This window comes from Mytilus edulis, chromosome 13 (genome assembly GCF_963676685.1).
Source record: "Mytilus edulis chromosome 13, xbMytEdul2.2, whole genome shotgun sequence".
Lineage (NCBI taxonomy): Eukaryota > Metazoa > Mollusca > Bivalvia > Mytilida > Mytilidae > Mytilus > Mytilus edulis.
This window is the reverse complement of record NC_092356.1, coordinates 70442875-70466632: the sequence shown is the minus strand read 5'-3', so window position 1 is coordinate 70466632 and position 23758 is coordinate 70442875. Positions and strand designations below refer to the sequence as shown.

The following is a 23758-nucleotide window of genomic DNA, read 5'->3' as shown; positions in this document are numbered from 1 at the left end:
ATTGAACTTGACCTCCATTTTGTCATCAGTAACAACATATTAAAATTTGGGAAGCTTTGGTAGAACAGTTCATGCGTAAATGCACGGACACGACTGGAAACTTCATTTTTCAACTATTCAAGAACCATAACTCCTGAACGGTAAAAGTCAAAATCGCCATTATTGAACTTGACCTTCATTTAGTTGTCAGTAACAACATATTAAAATTTTAAAAGCTTTGGTTGAACGGTTCATGAGTTAATGCACGGACAACATTTGATTGCCGCCCACCCGCCCGCCTGCCCGCCGTACATCCCCAAATCAATAACCGACATTTTTGTCACAAAAATCTGGTTAAAAATTGCACATCTGTCTACAAATTGCAGATATAGGTAAATAACTAGATTGATTGTGTACTGAGATCATAGTACAATCCAAGATGGCGGTATACCATGAATCTACCGTAAATCATTTTAAGGTTCAAAGGTATTAACTGTACTTTATTTTGAATTCAAGGGGAAAATTCCAAGTTTTGAAGATTTATAAGTATTTTATTATAAATTGTGTGATTTAAAAAAAAAAAAAATTAAAGAAGAAAAAACTTTACTTTGTTTAGCATAGGAACTAATTTACTAGTTATCCCAAAAAAGACTTGACTTAATGAGTCTGGCATTTTGTCAATATCTTAAATAAGATTCATGGTGAAATAATTTTAGAAAAGAAAAAAAGAATTGATAATGAAACAATTAAAATTTTATTTGTGTTGGAAATCTATCAAATATGCAGAGCCAACCATTATTGTAAATGTAATATACATGTATCAACCTGTTTGCAGAACTTAGCTGTATGAAAGGATACGTACCTGTTGATGGATTTTTATTAAGTGAGAGGAGACGACGAGGATTCTGTTTACAGCCATCTTTGCCCATTAGATGGTTTTTCCAGCCGTCTTCACCAGACGAGACATTCTGGTGACAAAGTGGACAGTGGTTTGATGAACTTTTGGCAGCTGAAAAAAAATAGCAAAGTTACATTTCTGATATATAATGTGGAGTATTAACAGTACAATACCAAACTACCTTCAAACTTCAATCAAAAAATTGTATAGCAAATCCTGATGTAGTAAGACTTACAGTTCTCTACTGGGCTTACCGTCTACTTCATCAAAACTGTTCCAACAACTAACTATAATTGGGATGATCTTTCTATTCTTTGGTTAATTACAAAACTCTAAATGACATTGTAATAAAAGTCTTTCAAGTTATTAATGATCATCTTCTATAATTTTTATATCTTGCACAGAGTGAGACACCGAAATTGAGATAATTTGATTGGCTTATCCAGCATCATGAAGTGATATTTCAACATTTCCATTGGCTATTCATAAGGTCATTGATAACTTTGAAAGTTTAAAATGATGTACATTCTGTCCATGACAATGTGCACATGTGATTTCAAGCTTATACAAAACACTCACACTTTTCACCTTGAAATCTTCTTTTTGACAAATTCTATTACCTTCTCAAGCGTACAAAAAGTTTTAAAATGTCTGATTTTATAATTTGAAGCTGGAAAAAGACATATGACTTCACTCATGGCATGTGCAAGACTAGATCAATGATTCAAGGAACTTTTAATTATCACAAAAAGAGAAATAGATTTAACAACTTCTGAGAGTAAGATATTACTTGATATCAATTCTCACTTCAATTTAAATAGTTATAATATACTTGCACATGCATTATTATATTGAAATTTAATATCTGAAGTTATTATCAAATCCTCACTCGTTATAAAACCTATAAATATAAAATAGGAATAAACTGCAGAAATGATTGGAAAACAAACCTAAATAGTAAAGCAGAAAACAAGACAAATGGTTGACATCCATGATAAATTCAAATTAATTATCAAAAACTACTAGTATTTTGCCTCAATTTGTTTTCATGATTAACAAAAAGAACTTTATTTCCAATACATGCAGATCATATTAATACATTTACATATCTTAACTACATTTGCTTTATGTCATGCTTGACCATCAAAATATCACCATGGTAACTTACCGTTACAGCTCTTTTCAGACACATGTTGATCATATTCAGACTTTGGAATGGCTTCAGTACATCGGTTACATTTGGAGTAATTATTTTTGGCCTCACACTCGTTCAGTAAATGATCCGTGTATGTTGCTATTTCTACCACTTGTTTACAGTTTGTGCAACGTTTTAACATAGGGCAATGTTTCCAGTAATGTAAATCAAGTCCTTCTTCTGTGAAACTTTCATTCCTTTCACCACAGAATATACAAATACTGAAAACAAAACATAAATTAATATAAATCAAATTCTTCTGTGAAACTTTCATTCCTTTAACCACAGAATATACAAATACTGAAAATAATACACAAAATAATATAATTCAAGGATTGATGGGTTGATTATAAAGAATTTCTCAGGAAAATAAATTGTAATTTTCAAAGCTATAAAGGGACATTAATTACGAAGTGTAATGGACTTGCATTCCAAATTCAAACTCTGTCTGCAACCTTTTGTTCTTAGCATTGTGTATGCTTTTCATAGCACTTGCAAAAATTTATAAAATTTTGATGAGGACTTTCAATGCTCATTGCATAATTATTGATGTTTCATTACAATCATCTGTGAAGGCATGTAATATAGATAAAGCATCCTTAAACTTAAGCAGAAGTGATTTGATTGTTTGACTTAAAGGAAATTTTTTGTTGTTGTATAAACCTTTTTTTATGGTATTAGGTATATTTGTCATTGCTGTACATGTATAGCTAATATCCCCTTTTGTTCATAAAAGTTTATAAAAGTTTGTCATCATCCCCATCCCTTTTGTCAAGGAAGATAATTCATCTTTCTTGACTCTACCAGAAAGGAATTACATAAACTTACTTATCCATATTGTAAACAGAAGTGTCATCATCGTCAGCAGTTGGTTTCTTGTTTATTATTTTCGACTTCTTTGGTGGCTCATTTTTCTGTTATGAGATAAGAGGGTGTTATTTCAATTCACACATGTGTGTATAGCTTAGAAACAAAAATAAAGCCAAGCATAGCCTTGTAACAGTGCATTAACCTCTAAACTGCCCTATCGACTTTCTCATTTTTCAGAAACAAAAAATTTCTTTCTTGTGATATTCTATTTAAATAAATGAAGACTGGTATATACAATTGTCACTGAGTTTTCTAAGATAGTTTATAAACATTATTCATTGTAAGTGTATTGCTTTTTTATTTTTCATTCAATTTAAAAAATGTATTGCTATTTAAGTCATCTGGTAATACATTGGTAGGTATCTCAAATATTTTGAACACTGAGACTAACAAAAGGTTATACAAGAATGTGTCCATAGTACACGGATGCCCCACTCGCATTATCATTTTCTATGTTCAGTAGAACGTGAAATTGGGGTCAAAACTCTAATTTGGCAATTAAATTAGAAAGATCATATCATAGGGAACATGTGTACTAAGTTTGAAGTTGATTGGAATTCAACTTCATCAAAAACTACCTTGACCAAAAACTTTAACCTGAACGAACGGACGGACAGGCGGAAGGACGGACGCAGACCAGAAAACATAATGCCCCTCTACTATCGTAGGTGGGGCATAAAAATGTATAATAACTGAATAACAGCCAGATATTATGGGAAATATGTATAAAGTTGTTGAATAAATTTTCCAGTCAATTATTTTGACTCTTTGGTATTCAAACTCCACTCAGTTTTCAGTTATAAATTTTAACCTATTTTAAGCAAAAGAAATTCATTGGAAATATGCCACACATCTTTGTATACTGTGATTCATTTTATTTTCGTTGGTACCAATTTCCGTGGATCAAGAAAAACTTGGCTATCTGTGGATATTTCAATTCATGGTTATGTACATTCCTTTAGGAAATTTATCGTCCTGAATATGCATGACATATTTGCCACTGGACGTTAAGCAACCAACAATCAATCAATATTTAGGAAATTTGTAATTTGTTGAACCATTAAATTCGTGGTGTCCCTGTACCCATGAAATCCACGAAAAATTAGTATCCAACGAATATTAATGAAACCGCAGTACTCACCTTTTTATTCTTATCAGCCTTCAGAAGGTTTTCATCTACAGGCTAAAAATAGACAAAAAATTATTTATGATAATTTGCGAAAGATAAGTCACTAGTGAACATCTAAAATTGATCTACAACTAACAAATAAATGCAAAGGGCGTTGTATAAGAACAGCTAAGAATATTCTTATGTCATGACAAAAAAAGGGTAAAAAGTAGGTCAACAAGAACAATAATTCACAGGTAATCTGTAACTAATTATTATACAAATTTAAAAAAATAAATGTAAGCTTAATATTTATAGGGAAAGTCATGAAAATGTATCTTGTTATCTCATTTTCTCATATCATCTATTCTTGATAAGTATGTGGTTCATTTGCAAAAACCGTGGACAAATGTTTGAAACAAAACACACATAAGAGGAATAGAGCCAAATAATTTCAATTTGTAAAATGGTTTTCAAAAGAAAAAGAAAAAATTGTCAATAGATGAAGAGATTTAAGATGCCTTATTATGTTAAAAAAAAAAAAACATTATCTACAAGCCCTTAAGATCATACGAACAAACAAAAAACTAACAGATAAAAACAATACAATCAAGCAAACAAACAAAAAAACAGTTTTCAAAGAGGACAATAATTTATCATTTAAATATTAGCAACACTTACACAATCATTTTTTTTTTCATTTTAAAAGAAAAAACTCAAGTAAATTGAATTGGAAATTATTGAATAGCAGTACACATTCTCTTTATCCTTAAATATATAAAAACAGTACAAATATCGTATTCCTTACATTATGAAAACAGTAAGTTCTCATATACCTTAAAACAAATCTAAAAATATTTGTGCTGTTTTACAACTAATATTCTATAAAGAGACCTGTTTTCGTGCATTGTTCTCACCAAACTTATACAAACAAACACAGGATGATGTTTCACAATTATTGAGATTGAATACATGTGTATGAACATGAGAATGTTAAATGTATATATTACAAATGTTTGCCCCTCAGTGTTTGTTTTGAGACGGTATTATTGTTTAAAAGGGGCACTAGCTACGAGATATATAAAAACTCTAAAGTATGATTTTATTTGTTCAATCATTAATGAAAGAGAAATAGTGAAATAATAATTTGCTTTTATCAGCTAAAATAGTGCAATTTTGTCAAATTAAGCTAACAAACATTGATAATGAATTATTCACTTGCAAGTGAATATTCTGTGAACGGTTATTTTAAGGGAAAGAAAGTGAAACAAAGGTATATAATTTGATTGACTAATTCGATCCACAAAAAAAACATTCTTATAAAGATAAAAATGACAATAAACATACACTTTAAATCTATATTATACTGCAATCAGCTATTTTACTATATAGATAAAGCTATACATATAAACGTTAGCTTTATACGTCAATGACCTCAACTAACCTTTAAGCCCCGCCTACTTATAGAACTACTGTGTTTCAACAACGTCACGTCATAACCATGACAACGTGTAGTAACAATGGTCAATCTTTTATAAATTTAAACTTGTTATGTCTTCAAATTGGTAATTTATATACCATGTTTATCAAATGTTATTAATTAAGTTCATTTTCCCTTTCTAATTCCTTAAAATGTCAATGTCTTACCGCCTGGACTACGCTCAAAGGGAAATACCCCAAAATAGTACCCCAAGAGGGAAATTTCAAACACTTTTTTTTAACAATACTTGTTACATATTTTTATTATTTGTTTCATTTTTTATCGATTTCAGTATAAAAACAATATACGTATAGTGTCTTAAAATATGAAATTTATTTGTATTCAGCACGAAACGAGGAAATGCTCGGTAAAACCTCGCATTTCCCCCGTTTCTAAGCCTCATACAAATAAATTTCATATGTCAAGACATTATACGTATATTGTCTAAATACAAAATTTATAAGACCTGTAAAAATGCAATTGCACGGATTGCTTAATCTATTTATATCTGTGTTTATGTTTACATCATAGAAGGCCAACTTGATAGTTAATTAGATGGCGTCTTGGCTAAATTTCACATGAAACGAAGCTACATCTTATTGAGACCATGTCCTGTCAATGGTTTATTTTATACTTTTGATAGTTCGGAAAAATGTTTTACGTTGTCATTAATAAAATATGAGAATTTGAGTAATTATTTATCAATCTGAATCTCGATACAAAATTTAAATAAATGACCCTTCCGGTAAATGATGGATAAAACCTAATCGACGATCCCTGGTCAATGGACAAAGCCAATGCAATGTTACGCGACTCAGGTTCCCATACCTTTTTTTATTTATTATGGTAATTGATCTATTTCCGGTATCATATAACATTTATCGTCATGAACATTGATGTTTTTACTTGCTGAACATTGGTTTCTTTTACATAAATTAAACATCTTTATACCTTTTGAAATTAATTTAATGTTTTTGTTGGATTTGAACTTTGTCTTGTATATTTTTGTACTTGTCCACGGGCAACCTAGACAAAAATAATTACTTGTCCGGTTGTTCAAATGTACGAGTCGGTCGAGTTGGGCATAGCATTTCCACACCCCTGCAGTGAACAGAAGAGAGTTTTTCTAAATTCTGAACATTACTGACAATGTTAGACTGTCTCTATCTATAATTTTTTGAGATAATTGACAACACTTGTATTTTACTAATATATTCTTTTTTTTGGCGATGTCTGCCATGTTGATGACTGATTGGATCATCAAACCAAATTTTTGGCAATGTCTGCATTGTTGATGACAGATGGATTGTTAAACCTAATATTTGGCGATGTCTGCCATGTTGATGACAGATTTTAGAAGAGTTATAAACTTTCCATGGCGAGAGCGACAAGATCTGCGTGCGGACTTTATTAGTAAAGTGAAAAGGGACATGAATGTTGAACTTGAGGAAAGAGATGTTGTCGCCATCCATAGAATTCCATCTGACAAATTAGGACCAAAACCTCTTATTGTGAGACTATTTAGTAGTGATGTCAAACGAAGAGTGATGCGAGAAAAGAAGAATTTACAAGACCATGTAAGATTTTATGATGACATTTCCAAAAGGAACATTGAACTGATGAAAAGACTAAATGAGACTGAATGGTTCAGCGACGTATGGTACTTCAACTGTGGTGTATATGGAAGGATATCTGATGGTCTACAGCTGAAGTTCAATATATTTGATGACATTTTTCTTAGATTGAGACAAAGGAAATAAGTAGTTAACTTAGTACTTGACTCTCATTGTTACATGTACATTATGTCTTGATGAACTTTGATTTATTTTTTAAACATGTTAAAAGTGCTATTCTTATTTTCATGGGACAAATCTTAATACTATAAAAGTTGTCTCCACTTTGTAAAATAGTTGACTATGTCATAACTGATAAATCATATACAGGATATATAAAATTGAAATAACAATTATACTGCAAAAAACTAGAATTTTTTTTTGGGACATTAATTCAATCAAAAATGTCTGCCATTTTGATGCTAAATTCTTGTTTTTATCTCTTTCTTTTTCTTTCCAGTCCTTTATTCTTTTTGTTAATTATTGCATTTCTGCAATACCATTCCATTACATTTTGTTTTGGTTTAGTTTATGGTGAGTTATCCTGTTTATCATTTTTATGCATCTTTATGTTGGTGAAATGTTTTTCTTTAGTATTTTTACACACATTGAGAATAATCAGATATTACTGTTAGATTTTTTTAAGGTCATATTATGTGCTAGTGTATTTACTGACATCATATCATGTGTGCCCTGAAGGTATTAACTGTTAATTGTCAAGGTTTAGGAGATAGTGTTAAAAGAAGAGATGTTTTTAACTATTTAAGAACAAAGAATTACAATATTTACTGTTTACAAGATACTCATTTCTTATGTGAAAATGAAAATAATATAAGAGCTATGTGGGGATATGATAGCTATTTTTCATCTTATAGCTCAAATTCAAGAGGTGTAGCAGTTATGTTTAATAACAACTTTGAGTTTAAGGTCCTAAAAGAAAAAAAAGATGTTGGTGGTAATTATTTAGTATTAGACTTAGTTGTTGATACTTTACATTTTACATTTGTAACTATTTATGGACCAAATATAGATACTCCTATTTTTTATGATCAAATTATGTCAATTATAGATGATTTTGGTAATGATAGCTATATGATATGTGGTGATTTTAATCTTGTTCTCAACCCTGATATAGACTATTATAATTATTTACATGTAAATAACCCAAATGCTCGGGAGAAAGTTTTAGAAATCATTCAGGAAAGGTGTCTCATTGACCCTTTCCGTGAACTTTACCCAGATTTGAAGCGTTTCACATGGAGAAAAAGAACCCCCTTTAAACAAGCAAGGCTAGATTTTTTTCTTTTATCTGAAGATTTACTATGTTGTTTGAAAAATTGTAATATCGAACCTAGCTATCGCTCTGATCATTCTATGGTTGTATTAAATCTAGAATTTAATCCTTTTGATCGAGGTAGAGGATTGTGGAAATTTAATAATTCATTATTGTATGATCCAGAATATATAAAGATTGTTAAAGAAAAAATAGTAGAAGTCAAAAAACAATATGTAATTTATGATATAGATAGAATTGAAGACATGAATAATGAAGATCTCCATTTTAATATTAATAGTCACTTATTTCTTGAGACAATGTTGATGGAAATTAGAGGTAAAACTATATCTTATTCAAGCTATAAGAAAAAGGTAAAAGAAAAACAAGAGAAAGATCTTAGAAATGAAATTCTTATTTTGGAAGAAAAGGTAGATGAAGGTTCAATACAGATTTTGGAAAATAAAAAATGTGAATTAGAAAATATAAGAAAAGAAAAAATTAAAGGGAAGATAATTCGATCAAGAATACAATGGGTAGAAGAGGGTGAAAAGCCTACTAGCTATTTTTGTGGGCTAGAATCAAAAAATTTTACAAATAAGATAATACCAAAAGTAGAAAAAGAAAATGGAGATGTAATTTCAAAACAAAAAGATATTTTAAAAGAAGTAAAATCTTTTTATGAAAATTTGTACAAGAATAAAGACAAGTCAAAGGGAGATAAATTCAGTAAACTTAAAGAAGGATTGAAAGATATAAAATTTAAAAAACTAACTGATGATGAGAAAAAAAATCTTGAAGGTGAAATAACAATTGAAGAAGCTGGTTTGATATTGAAAAATATGAAAAATAATAAAACACCAGGATCTGATGGTTTCTCCACAGAGTTCTTTAAATTTTTTTGGAAAGATTTGAAAATTTTTGTTGTAAACTCCTTGAACTACAGTACTGAGATTGGTGAACTATCTGTTACGCAAAAACAAGGAATTATTACATGCCTGCCAAAGGGAAATAAGCCTAGACATTTCTTAAAAAATTGGCGACCTATATCTTTATTAAATACAGTATATAAAATTGGCTCTGGAGTTATAGCAAAACGCTTTAAAACAGTTTTAGATAAACTGATAGATTTCGATCAAACTGGATTTATTAGTGGGAGATATATTGGAGAAAATCTTCGTTTAATTTATGATATTATGCAATTTACTGAGGAAAAAGATATTCCAGGACTTTTGCTGCTCATTGATTTCGAAAAGGCATTTGATTCGATTTCTTGGGAATTTTTAACCAGTGTCTTGAAGTTGTTCAATTTTGGAGAATCAATAATTAATTGGGTTAAAGTTTTTTATAACAATATCAAATCAGCTGTAAACCAGGGAGGACATCTATCAGAATTTTTTTCTATAGAACGAGGCTGTAGACAAGGTGATCCCTTGTCGCCTTATATTTTTATTCTCTGTGCTGAGATATTAGCATTAAAAATACGAAATAATGATAAGATAAATGGTATTACAATTACGCAGGTTGAGCACAAACTTTCACAATTTGCTGATGACACATCTCTTATTTTAGATGGTAAAGAAGAATCTTTGAATGAAGCATTAAATGAATTAGATTGGTTTGGAAATATATCTGGTTTAAATATTAATTTTTCTAAAACACAAGTTATTTGGATAGGAAATAAAAAGTATAGTAATGAGGTATTATGCCAAAATAGAAACCTTACATGGGGAGAAACATGTTTTAAGGTACTAGGTATAAGCTTTGATGTTAATCTTGATAGAATTGTAAAAATTAATTATGATGAAAAAATTGTACAAATTAAATGTGTAATAAGACAATGGTCAAAACGAAATCTTACTGTTATTGGTAGAATTACTGTAGTAAAGACATTGATATTGCCTATTTTAAATCATTTGTTTATATCCTTACCAAATCCAAGTGATGATATTTTAAAAAATGTTATTCAACTTATGTACAATTTTATATGGAGTTCACCAATTGATAGAATTAAGAGAGATGTTTTACAAAATGATATTGAAGATGGTGGACTCAAAATGATAAATCTTAGTGCATTTATTTTAGCACTGAAGTGTACATGGATAAGGAGATTATTTAAAACAGACAACAAATGGCAGAATGTTTTTTTGTCAAATGTTCATGTAGAACTTGATAAATTTTATGGTTGTGGAAGTGTTTATATCCAAAAATTACAGCAACATATCAAAAATAAATTTTGGCAAGATGTTCTGAAAGCATGGCAACTTCTTAGAGAAAAAGATGAATATGACAGTTGGGAATGCTTTCTTGCTAGTCCAATCTGGCTTAACAATAATATAAAGGTAGCAAATAAACCTATTTTTTATAAAGATTGGTTTGAAAATGGTATAAGATTTATAAATGATATTGTAAATGAAGATGGGACCTTTTTCTCTCATCAAAAGATAGAAGAAATGTATCAGATAAATGTGAATTTCATGAAATATAATAGTATTATATCTGCTATACATCAAGCATCAAAATCATTTGTGGGAAAAAATCACAAATTAGAACTACCTTTAATTCCATCTGCTATTAAAAGACTTGTTAAAAGTTCAAAAGGATCTAAAGATATGTATATTGTTTTGAATAAAAATGGAAGTGTTCCCACTAGTCAGTTAAGATGGACTGAAATTTTTGGCTTTGATCAAAATCATTGGAAAAAAATTTATAAACTGCCATTTGTTGTCACAAATAATACTAAGTTACAGTGGCTACAGTATAGATTCAATCATCGAATCTTAGCTACAAACAAATTTCTTCATAAAATTAAGATTTATGAAAATCCATATTGTACATTTTGTAATAGAGAAATTGAAACATTAGAACATTTATTTTGGGAATGTGAACATACACAATTATTATTAGAACAGATTGAAAATTGGTTTCTAACCAATGGAATTAGTGTACTTTTTACAAAAGAAGTTTTTTTGTTTGGTAACACTGAAAAAATATCAAAAGGCAATGCAGAAAATACTCTTTTTCTTACCATAAAGCAATATATTTATAATTCCAGATGTTTTAAAAAAAAACTGACAATAAACTCAGTAAAAGAAAAGATAAAATATGTGTATGCGATGGACAAAAATATTGCTATGAAAAACAAATGTGAACATCAGTTTCTCAGAGAATGGAATGCTTTTGATATATTACTTAGCATGCTTAGTTAAGTACAAAAATGTATATACATGTTATAAATGAAAATGCTGTATTTACTATACTAAAATAGAATTCAATTTCTAGATGAATTATATTGAAAACTCACCACACTATTCTCTCTCACTCTCTTTCTCTTTCTATCTCTCTCTCTCCGGTGTTCAAACTGCTTTACTCTTTATCTTATATTTGTATATTTAAAAAAAAAAAAAAAAATTGCTTCCTAATAGAAAGATGTATTGATTAGATAATATCTATAGATTTATATATTATATATTGCTATTATATTTGTGTATATTATGTTGTAAATTGGAAGTTATAAATGACAAAAATAATTACTTGTCCGGTTGTTCAAATGTACGAGTCGGTCGAGTTGGGCATAGCATTTCCACACCCCTGCAGTGAACAGAAGAGAGTTTTTCTAAATTCTGAACATTACTGACAATGTTAGACTGTCTCTATCTATAATTTTTTGAGATAATTGACAACACTTGTATTTTACTAATATATTCTTTTTTTTGGCGATGTCTGCCATGTTGATGACTGATTGGATCATCAAACCAAATTTTTGGCAATGTCTGCATTGTTGATGACAGATGGATTGTTAAACCTAATATTTGGCGATGTCTGCCATGTTGATGACAGATTGGATCGTCAACCTAATTTTTGGTGATGTCTGCCATGTTGATGACAGATTGGATCATCAAACCTTATTTTCCAATATCTCAATCTCATGATGACCTTGGTAAAGTTTGATTCCCAATTGACTGAGTAGTTTCAAAACAGAAAATTTTTGTAAAAGTTTAGATAAAGACAAAAGATGATAATGAAAACAATGATGAAAATAGCTCACTTCACCTTTTGAGTCAGGTGAGCTTAAAATCAATTTGTTGTAATATAACATAAATATTCAGAAAGAATTTCTCAAACTGTGTAAAAGTATCTACCTAATCTACTGTGAGAACAACAATTTATTGACATTCCTGTGTAGATCTATGTGCTTCAATAAATACCACAATTTCTAATGAGAGAGTGATCTATTTATCTATCTGCAGTGTTACACACAGTCAGAAATCTTATTTAATTATACCAGTAATGGCTAGGTGATTGTTTTGTAGATGACAAAATTTAGCACACAGACAAAAATTGATAAAACTTACAAATTTATTTATTAATAAACTATTGTTTTATAAAGTTTTCCATCATACTACAGGGTCAAATTTAGGAAATATTGTGGTATCATTTTTCATAAATATAAAAGATAAGATGTGGTATGATTGCCAATGAGACAACTCTCCACAAGAGACCAAATGACACAAATGTACTTAAATTTTTGTTGTTCATTGGATAAAAATAAAATATGAAAATTTCTAGCCGACAAACAATACTTTGAGAGCATGTAATGGTCACAAAGCAAGCGTCCTATTGTGTTAAGACAAAAACCACACTACAGAAAGCAGTCTAATGGTAGCCATTGTCTAACTCTAACCTTCTTAGCAACTGGTTTTTTGCTTGGCTTTGATTGATTAGTTTTAGCATCCTGGAAGCCGCATTAAATAATAATTTAAAATTATTTACATGTTATGATTCAAATTTTTATTCAATCAATTATTTTCCTTAAATCTTTAATTCAGAAATATAAATCAGTAACACCATAAATATCTCCTTCTTCACATAATTAAATTATAAAATTAATTGCCTCTTAAGTTTAATATGTTACCTGTTTTCCCGATGCCATATCTTTCAGCGACTGTAACTGTTTCTGAAGAGCCTCTATCTCAGCTTGTTTCTTTGTTTCTTCATCTGACCTTTTTTTCTATACAATAAAAATACATCATTTAAGTATGTAAACATGTATAACTTGTCATGACATAGTGTGGATTCATTATTATTTGTTGGATACCAATTTTTATGGATTTCATGGTCACCAATGTACAACGAATTTCAAATTATATATAGGAAAGTATGCAGACTTTGGCAAAGCCAATAAATCAAATATCCACGAAAATGAAAATTTTCTTAAATCAACGAAAATTGGTACCCCCGAAAAAATAAATGAATCCACAGTATTCAAATGTTGGATTGTTTCCTGTGTAGTTTTGTGGACTGTATCCTTGTCATTTGTCAACCTCCTTTGTGGTAGCAACGCTTAGAGTGCAGGAGGTCATAGGGTTAATCTGGTTTTCTCTCATGAATTGTTTAACATTTTAGTATTGGTGTCTTAAACATTTAATTATACTGTATAGATTTTTTACTCTTTGTTGAAGGCCTCTGGGTAGTGACCTAAACACATGGCAATCATACATAGTGACTATGTTATTGGTTACATGAAGTATTCCCTAAGATTATATCTCTTTTAATTCAGAAAGAACAAGCATTCTGTGAGTATTGTATGACAATACATATTCCCCTACCGGTTAAAAGATCATTGTAATGGAACGATAGAGGTTTAGATAGTGTTGTTGGTTTACTGTCTCAATGACATATTCCCTTATACCTCTTTAACCCTTTACTCCATGGATATTTTTTTTTTAAATACTTGATTCGCATAGGATTTTTTTCAGTAAAAAAATCATCAGGTTTAAAGTGTTAATGCATTGTGAAAACTAATATTTCATCAATGAAATTCAAGTCAGATATTCTCATGAATCTCCTTTTCATATTGGATACAATTTTTTTTAAGTCTGATGCAGACATTTTGGAGACATAGCGTTTCAACTGAGGTACTATACAGGCGTCAAAAGGCGTCATTATGGAGTAAAGGGGGTGGCGTCAAAAGGCATCATTATGGAGGAAAGGGTTAAAGGGAGTTGGCTTTTCAGTTTCATTGTAATTAACTTTTCAAAACACAAGCATATATATTGATAGGGGATTGATAAAGGAATCAAAAGAGCAAAAATATATAGGTCACCATACTGGTTCTCGAGATATTAGCTATTGAAATTTTGGTGGGAAAATGTTCTCTCTTTACTTTTCATAACTTTATCATTGAGACGTTCAAGTCTTCAAAAACTATTAAAAAATAATTAAAATTTTATAAGATTTTAACAGACAGCTTATCATTATACATGTTAAAGAATTATAAAAAGAAAAATGGGGGTCACCGGGCAAAATTTGTTAAGGCATTCAAATGGTTAAAACCAGAGGATTCCGAAAGTCTGACTAAAATTCAAAACTTGACAAGCAAGCTTCCTTAATACAGAAAGAATGAAACAAACCCTGACATCAGCTTTACTTGGCTTCCCATCAACTTTATCAAAGTACTCAAACAGCTGTCTATACAGAGTTATCTTCCTTGTTTTATCATCGTCTGCTGGTAGATAATCCTTCACAGCCTGTCGGTCCTCTTTGTATAGGGCTTTAATGATACGTTCTGACCCGTCTCTTACTTCTCCTGCATGATGACTTAAAGCTGCCACACAGAACTGCATCATATTATCGATGTTTAAACCACTGCAAACAAAAATATGAAAGAATTGGGGGTGAAAAAAGTATAATCCAAAACAGTTCCACAATTTAGACTTGAATTTGTATGATTTTACATTTTGAGTAGTAGTGACTTTGCAGTTTGTATATTATCCACCCCTATTTGCCTTTACCCCTTAATTCTTTGAATAACATTTTGACAACAATTCACATCAACTCTGTCCTAGTGTTTTACATACCTATTTGTTTTTATTCCTAAGTCTTTGTATAACATTTCTACAATTTCACATCGACTCTGTCCCAGTCTTGGTGCCACACTATTCTTCATAGGTTTCACAGCTTCATGGGGAACACAGTTTGTTGGCTTAAAAAATTAAAATAGCATACATATATTTGGTGGTTTTTTTTAAATTTTGGACAAAAACTATTTAAAACAAAAAAATGGTCTTTTATGTTCTTGCATAACGTCAATTTTAAAAGCCAAAAAACTAATACTAAAATGGATGAAAGTGAATATCTCTTTCTACTGTTTATCATTTTTTATCTTTCCAGAGCAGCTGAATTAAACCTAACCCTTTAGCACGGTTTCTCAATCTTATAAATATATTGTTTTGTGAGATGATATTCTTTTGATGATATTTTATAGCACAGACGGGTGAATCAGTCCCTTTGCCTCCAAGGAGCTTTCATTATTGTATGAAGAATTACCTGCAGTTACTTGAAATCACAGGACACCTTCAACTATTGTAAATTTTACCTCCATTTAGCAGTCATATCTCTCAAGCAATTAGCAGGACCATTAGTTTATATGAAATCACTTCTATTGCCAAATAATAGTATTTATTCTGCTGCTTAGGAAAGTGATTTGTTACGTTAAGTCCTGTGATATGGTTTTTATTGTTTTGTATATATAATGGACGTGTTTGTCAGGTTTAAAATATAAATTATCAAATTAAAACAATGTTAATACTCAATTGTACATTTAATACATGCTACAGTGATTACATGTGTCATGGACGTGCCGTTTCATGAACCAATGTGTCTGCTGAAAGTGTGCTGATTACTAAAAAATTACATAATCTTATCTAACAAACCTCAGACTATTATTTCCTACTTTTTAAAACTAACCTTTACTTCAGGATATCTTGCCATTTCTAAAACGAAATTCTTGGCGTCATCTCTATTTCTCACAGCCTGAAATAGGAAAAGATCGTGAATGTTATCTTATGGAACTTATATTCAAAGAAAAGGTACCATTGTCAAAAAAGGGTTCCAGTTATAGATGCTAGAATTTGTATTGTCTTTTAAAACTTTTGTTGATTGCTAAAATAGACTATTTTGGGGGCCCTTAATAGCTTGCTGTTTGGTGTGAGCCAAGGCTCATTGTAGAAAACCTTACTCTGACCTACAATGGCTTACTTTTACAAATCCTATCAATATGCACATCTACATAGTATGTCCTTATTATGTACAAAGTTTCATGAAATTCTGTTGCGTGGTTTCAGAGGAGTTGGGATGACAAGAACAGAACTGACGGAGTGAAAGACAGACAGACAGACAGACAGACGGACAGGTCAAAAACATTAAACCCTCTGCAACTAAGGGAAAAAAATTACGTACTGTATGTGAGGGGAGATAACAATTGTACAGGTTAGAATTAGAACTAAGGGGAGAAAATTACTAACTATATGTTAGAGGAGATAATTACTAACTACATGTGAGGGGAGATAACTACTGTATAGGTTAGAACTAAGGGGAGATAATTACTAACTATAGGTGAGAGGCGGTAATTACTAACTATATGTGAGGGGAGATAATTACTGTATAGGTTAGAACTAAGGAAAGATAAGTACTTACTGTATGTGAGGGGAAATAACTAGTTTAGGTAAAAACTAAGGGGAGATAATTACTTACTATATGTGAGGAGGCATAATTTTTGTATAGTTTAAGAACTAACGGATGATAAGTACTTACTGTATGTGAGGGGAGATACAATTGTATTGGTTAGAACTAAGGGGAGATAACTACTGTATAGGTTAGAACTAAGGGAAAATAAGTACTTACTGTATGTGAGGGGAGATAACTCTGTATATGATAATTACTTACTGTATCACCAGATTTATGAAGTAAGTTTTGCATAGATCTCTCCACAGCCCAAACTGTATCTTGTTTCTGTATTCTGTAACATAAAATAGCATAAAATTCATAACTGAACCTTCAGTTGATGTTCAAGATTATATAAGCTTCAAACATACTTTCAAAGATAATTTTTCTTGTTTTGTCTTTTTTCAATGTCTTACAAGAACTCTTATGAAATCTTTCATTCAATTAATACTTTTTTTCAGGTTTGAATGATGTTTTGGCTAGAACACCGTCCCTACTGCACACTTTTCCAGTCTTGAAAGGAAATTATGGGGTTATAACTGTAAAAACAAGCCCCAATTAAATACCATATAACCATATCAGTCACTGTTAGCATTCAATTGGTTTAAAGACATCTGACAGGAAAACTAGAACCAGACATTGATCTATATTTTTTTTTTTTTACCATGTATAACTTGATTACAAGTAAATAATTTTGACAAAGAAAAACCAATTGTTCCCATTGGTTATGATTGGCTTTCATAATATCAAATTCAAGAGATTAAAAAAATTATGGGAAAAACCTTGTCTTTATGTTATAACACAGACTGAAACTCTAAAACCTTCTCAAATTCATGGAATCTTACTACATCAGGTGGAATGACTAAAACTTTAAGAAAGACAGGTTAAGTTTGACTGGACATACATTAGACTTAAAGGCCTCTTACAAAATAATTGGAACAGATGCAAAAAAGTTAATGACTGACGAATGTGTTGGATGTGTGCCGGTATACAGTTTCTATTAACCAACTTACTTGTGTTTAGGTACATATTCTGTTAAAATCATTTTCAACAAGTGTAGACCTGCCTTGAACACCTGAAAGGAAAGAAAATGTAAGCTTAAATTATCTTATAAACAATGAAATTCAACAAGAAAAATATAATATTCATTTAATCATTTTGCAAACTTGTCATCTTTTACGGTCCATTTATAAATTGTGAATAAAATGAAAGTATTTAAATAAACACTTGTGTGATGGAAGTATGACATGTAAATTCATAACAGACATTGTTCATTTATCAATATTAACAATTCTTTGTATTTATTAAGATCTATCCCTATAAAGTTCATTTCTTTAAATTGTGCAATAAAATATTTCTGTAGTCTTTAACAGATTAAAAGAAACACACCAACTTTGAGTCTTGTGATGTATACTCATCATCTACTGTTCATTTGAAAAAGGACTATATGAGTTATACAAATTGTATTATAAACAAGTAACATACTGCATAAACTTTATCATCTATTGCTTTTTTGACAAGGAATATAGATGCTCTCATCATGGACTTAGCTTCATCTTTTGGTGCCGTGGCCGGGAGATCCTGCATCTGTTTATAAACAGCTAATAAGGCATCTTCTCTATATGACCAAGTTTTACTGTAAGCTTTGGACACCTTTAAACAAAACAAAAAAAAATTAACAATACAATTTTCCTTAATCCACTTCTAATGCTTATATCATGAAAATTTTTGTAAGAAGACAATTTTACACTTGATTGTTTGTAAATATTAACATTTCCCCCCCTTACTTACAGAATCTGCTCTAATCTTTTTCTTACAGATTTTCTGAAAAGTAGTCATTGACTTAACATATTGTAAATAACTACCTTCAAGCTGTTCATATTCAGGTGCATTCCTGACATGCATTTTACAATAAAACTTGCTATTTATGTTAATTAATTGACACAGTACTGTTTCACTGGTGCTAACAAACTATTGGTAGATATGTCGCTATACATTTCACTGAGTAACAGTTAAGACCTGTAGAATAACTTTGGGTTCATGTTTTTTTGTGGGTACCAAATTTTGTTGATTTAAAAAAAACCAGACCTTTCGTGGACACTTATTTAAATTAACCCTTTCCTCCATGAATACTTTTTGTTTAAATACTTGATTCGCATAGGATTTTTTTAACAAAAAAAAATCATCAGGTTTCAAGTATCAATGCAATGCGAAAATGCATATTTCATCAATGAAATTCCAGTCATAGACTCTCATGAATATCCTTTTTATATTCAATACAAATTTTATTAAGTCTGATTAAGTTTTTTTGCAGATAAGACATTTCAACTGAGGCACTACACAGGCATCAAAAGGCGTCATTATAGAGTAAAGGGGGTGGCGTCAAAAGGCGCATTATGGAGGAAAGGGTTTACAAATTGTAACACACAAGCCTTTAGAAAAATATGTATTTTGCTGAATACTTAAAAATCATATGTTACATGTTCATATGAAGTTCATGAAAATAAATATTCCACAAAAATTAATGCATCGACTGTAGATAAAACATGGAAAATAAGGGAGATAATCACATAATGAAAAAAAGCTACAGGTTAGGGGAGATAATCACACACATACCAGTTGTTCACCAAATACATCAATGGCTGCTGATGCTTCTCTCAGATCTTTCTCTGTCAATGGTTCAGGTTCACCAGTTATTCCAACTGAAAATATACACAAAATTATACATGAATGTAATCTCCTTGGAGGTAAAGGGACTGATTCTTAGCTGTCAATAGTTCAGATTCACCAGTTATTCCCACTGAAAATATACACAAAATTATACGTGAATGTAATCTCCTTGGAGGCAAAGGGACGGATACTTAAATGTCAAAGGTTCAGGTTCACCAGTTATTCCAAAGTGAAAATATACACAAAATTATACATGAATGTAATCTCCTTGGAGATAAAGGCACTGATACTTGGATGTCAATGGTTCAGGTTCACCAATTATACCCACTGAAAAAATACAAAATTTACAATGAATGAAATCTCCTTGGAGGTAAAGGGACTGATAGTTAAAGTCAATAGTTCTGGTTCATTAATCATTTACACTGAAAAAATATAGAAAATTCTACATGTATGAAAGCTCCTTGGTGACAAAGGGACTGATTCAGCCTTCTGTGCAACAACTTACATCATAATAAATTATACCAAACAAAAATGAGATATTTTAGAAAATGTAGTAAACTTCATTAACAATATTTCAAGTCTTTGACTGATTCAGATATCATAAAAGGTCTTTTCAGAGTATCTCTGGGATTGTAAAGTCTTGTATTTAAGTAATCTTAGTAGATTATGACTCTTTTTTTCTGCCATTTAACATTCAAATTCTATACAAAAATACAGAAAAAGATGTGTTTTTAAAAGACATCTTTTCATCAAATAAAGGAATACATAATCAATAGTAACCAATCGTTGTTAGATTCTTTATATCTTGGATTCAACTGAGATCAGTCATATCTAGAGGGGGAAAACTCAAAGTAACAATATTTTGTTTGTCCTACATACTGACCTGCAGTTTCTGCTGGTTCAGGCTCTTCATCAGGAACAGCAGGAGGTCTGTGAAAAAAAAGGAAATTTATAGTAAAATAAGAAATAGAGAATATTATTTTATATATATATTCCCAATATGATTGAATATTTGATTTTGTTGACAGATAGTTCACAGGAACTGCAACAAATAGTTAATGCCTATGAATAAAAAGATATAAAATAATACATCAATCTGATAGTAACCAAAAGCAAAATAAAATGAAAATAAAAAGTATGTATATGTTAACACACTGTCTATAACTTCTGTTCAAATCAAACTTTCACAGAATCAAGTAAAGTTTTAAAAATCTTCAAAATCCTATTATAAATTTTACTAATTTAAGAAAGGTCAAAGTAATAAATCTTCTTTTTTAAAAATTGTGCATGATTATTTTTATGACCTCATTATGTCAATGTCTGCTTAATATGCCCTATTGAAACTAAACAAAACAAGACAAGAACACACTAAAACAAGGTTTTCTGAGATATTTCCACTGAATTACTTACAAAATAACTACCAAACATTACAGTGTGTATTAAAGGAATATATTGTATTATCTTGGATATTTAATTTCCTAGATTTATATAAGTCTGCATATATAGGACAAAATATAAGGAAAATCATAAATTTGCTGAAAATTCAAATTTGTGGTTCACCCTTAATAATTACAAAACCCACAAAAATTGGTATCCGATGAAGTGAAACCATCACATCTTTCATGGCACACATAGAGATATAAGAATAAGTTAAAATAGTTTACTTACTTGACAGGTAGAGGGCGCTCATCATAAGACGTCCTGGGAGGTGGTGTTGATGGTAATTCTCTAGGCGTGTCCTTACTAAAGTATAAAATCTATCTACTGTGACAGTTAGAAAGCAAAAGTGTCATAAAAGTACTGGGGAGGGTCATTCTAAGTACTTTTGTATTGTATCTATAATAAATATTTGTGAAGGACTTCTAATGAAACTTACACTTAATACTTATGTACTGTTAACGATAAATTTTTAGAAATTCATAAACATTTATTATATTTTAGGAAAAAGTGAAAAATAATTTCTTTAAATTACATTTAAGTGTCATTAACATCCAGTATCAAGATATTATTTGTAAAATAAAATGCAAAAAATACCCCAACATACTAAGAAATAAGTCACTTGTATCATTTTCACTTTTTTGCTAATAAATTCCGGTTGAAAATTATTGAAAATTAATCAATTTAGAATTTTACGGGAAAGGGAAGGATAACTCTTAACATAGACAAGGATAATAACAGACCAAGATAATCAAGCTCTGGATTTCTCTTTAAACAAGCAATTTACGGGAAAGGGAAGGATAACTCTTAAAAAAGACAAGGATAATAACAGACCAAGATAATCAAGCTCTGGATTTCTCTTTAAACAAGCAAGTGAGAAGTCTCAAACCTTAGTGATAGAAAGGCTGTCTGATAACATTTACTATAAGGATATCATGTTATAATAAAATAAATGTCGAAGATTTTCTTCTCTATATTAAACTATCAAAGAATGAAAAATATTCATTCAAAAATTTTCTTTATTTTTCACATCAACCAGAAACTCTTTTGATAAATATCCGTTAAGCACTGGGTGTAATATAATTCTGGTGACTACATGAGATAATATCTTTAGTAGTCATAAATAAAGTATAAATTATTATCATAAAATATTTCTATTAATAGGTGTGAGTATAAAATAGTGCATTGTGCATCTTCCTGGTCTTAATGTGCAATGTTTTAAAAACATTTTTGCTTTTTAAAAGGTATGCACAAATATTTGAAACTCAATAAATATATATAAACCCAGCTTTTCCCTATTATATGCAACTTACAAATTAAAAAAAATTATCAATTACATTTCATGATACTTTGGTTAGAACATGTTCATAAATTTAGGGAATTGCATGACAAGAAATTATTTTATTCTAACCCAAAGAATATGTAACTGATAAAGTCTTTTTTCATATTTCTTTATTAACCAAAAATAATAATTTCTCACTAAAGCTATTAACACTAGATATGTGTTGGGAAAATTAAAAATGAATTATTAAAATTGTAATGAATAATTATCCATCTGTAATATAAGACATTAATGTTTGACACAAATTCGGACTGAGATTATCAATTTAACCCATTCTTCAATAAGATTTTATCATGAAAGTGACCAGTTTATATGTTGTGATTGATTCCATTTTAGATCTACACTGAAGTTATGTATTTTTGTAATATCGTATAAATCTTGCTTTTATTGGTAGTGGTTGGTTGGTATGTTGCACTGCCTAATAGTTTTTTCTAATTCTCTTAATGCTGTTCCATTAAACCATACACATGACAAAATACATTTGATAATAGAGTAACCCCCCCACCCAAAGAAGAAATTTCACAGACCTGCAAACATTTAATTGTGGTGTTTCACACCATTACATAGTGGTAAATTCAAAGTTACCATCCTAGGTCACATTTATGATCTTATGGAACAGTCCTTTAACTCTTCATTTTCTGTTTTATCATTAAAAAAGCACTGACTATAATATACAGTATACACAAAGAGTGAAGAATTTCTGTCGTCTATTCTAAAAAATGTTAGTATCTCTTTTCTCTGTGTATAAAGCTAATAAAGTTTGTAAAAAGACATAAACAAATTTTTTGCTATTCTAGTAAATCATGTATATACCTTTTCAAAGCAGGCAGAGGTCGCTCATCATACGGTGTCCTAGGAGGAGGTGTTCGTGGAGGTGACCTTTGAATTGGTGACCTTGGGGTCAACTCCAGTAATCTTGGAGGTGTGGCTTGTCGTATTGGCTCTAAATCTATAACTTGGGGGTGGCGAGACTGAAAAAGTTAATAGAAATTAAGATTTAAAATAATTTGTTACCTTAGGATATTTGTAAGATTAAGTCGAGTTAAATTCATACAAATTTAGACTAATTTTTCTGTCTGTGCAACTGTAAATGTGCTGCAAATAAATTGAAAAAGAGAGTAAGCATTGAAGATTTAACTATGGGCAATATGTGATCTTCAAATAAAAGAGGGACAAAAGATACCAGAGGGACAGTCAAACTCATAAATCGAAAATAAACTGACAACTCCATGGCTAAAAATGAAAAAGACAAAAAGACAAACAATAGTACACATAACACAACATAGAAAACTAAAGAATAAGCAACATGATCCCCACCAAAAACTAGGGGTGATCTCAGGTGCTATGTCAAATAATTTAGTTTAATAATTTAATAAAATGTGGACACA

At 30.2% G+C, this 23758-nt stretch overlaps 1 protein-coding gene across 8 annotated transcripts in view; it reads right to left on the bottom strand.

Moving 5' to 3' along the window:
* The window catches only part of LOC139501511 (centrosomal protein of 104 kDa-like), a 51234-nt gene that overhangs the window by 3107 nt on the left and 24369 nt on the right, over positions 1-23758 (bottom strand). For 2 of the 8 annotated variants that reach the window (XM_071290621.1, XM_071290627.1), the window contains 16 exons: positions 23184-23341; positions 21260-21334; positions 20475-20521; positions 19538-19623; positions 18407-18574; positions 17935-17996; positions 17144-17216; positions 16166-16231; positions 15277-15401; positions 14830-15064; positions 13332-13427; positions 13101-13151; positions 4084-4125; positions 2901-2986; positions 2046-2293; positions 842-988 (listed from right to left, as the gene is read on the bottom strand). In XM_071290621.1, coding sequence (XP_071146722.1) covers positions 842-988; positions 2046-2293; positions 2901-2986; positions 4084-4125; positions 13101-13151; positions 13332-13427; positions 14830-15064; positions 15277-15401; positions 16166-16231; positions 17144-17216; positions 17935-17996; positions 18407-18574; positions 19538-19623; positions 20475-20521; positions 21260-21334; positions 23184-23341 — 1765 coding nt within the window. Of the gene's footprint in view, positions 1-841; positions 989-2045; positions 2294-2327; positions 2373-2900; positions 2987-4083; positions 4126-13100; positions 13152-13331; positions 13428-14829; positions 15065-15276; positions 15402-16165; positions 16232-17143; positions 17217-17934; positions 17997-18406; positions 18575-19537; positions 19624-20474; positions 20522-21259; positions 21335-23183; positions 23342-23758 lie in introns of those variants that run through there. The other 6 variants (XR_011658588.1, XM_071290622.1, XR_011658589.1 and 3 more) reach the window with 4 other exon arrangements.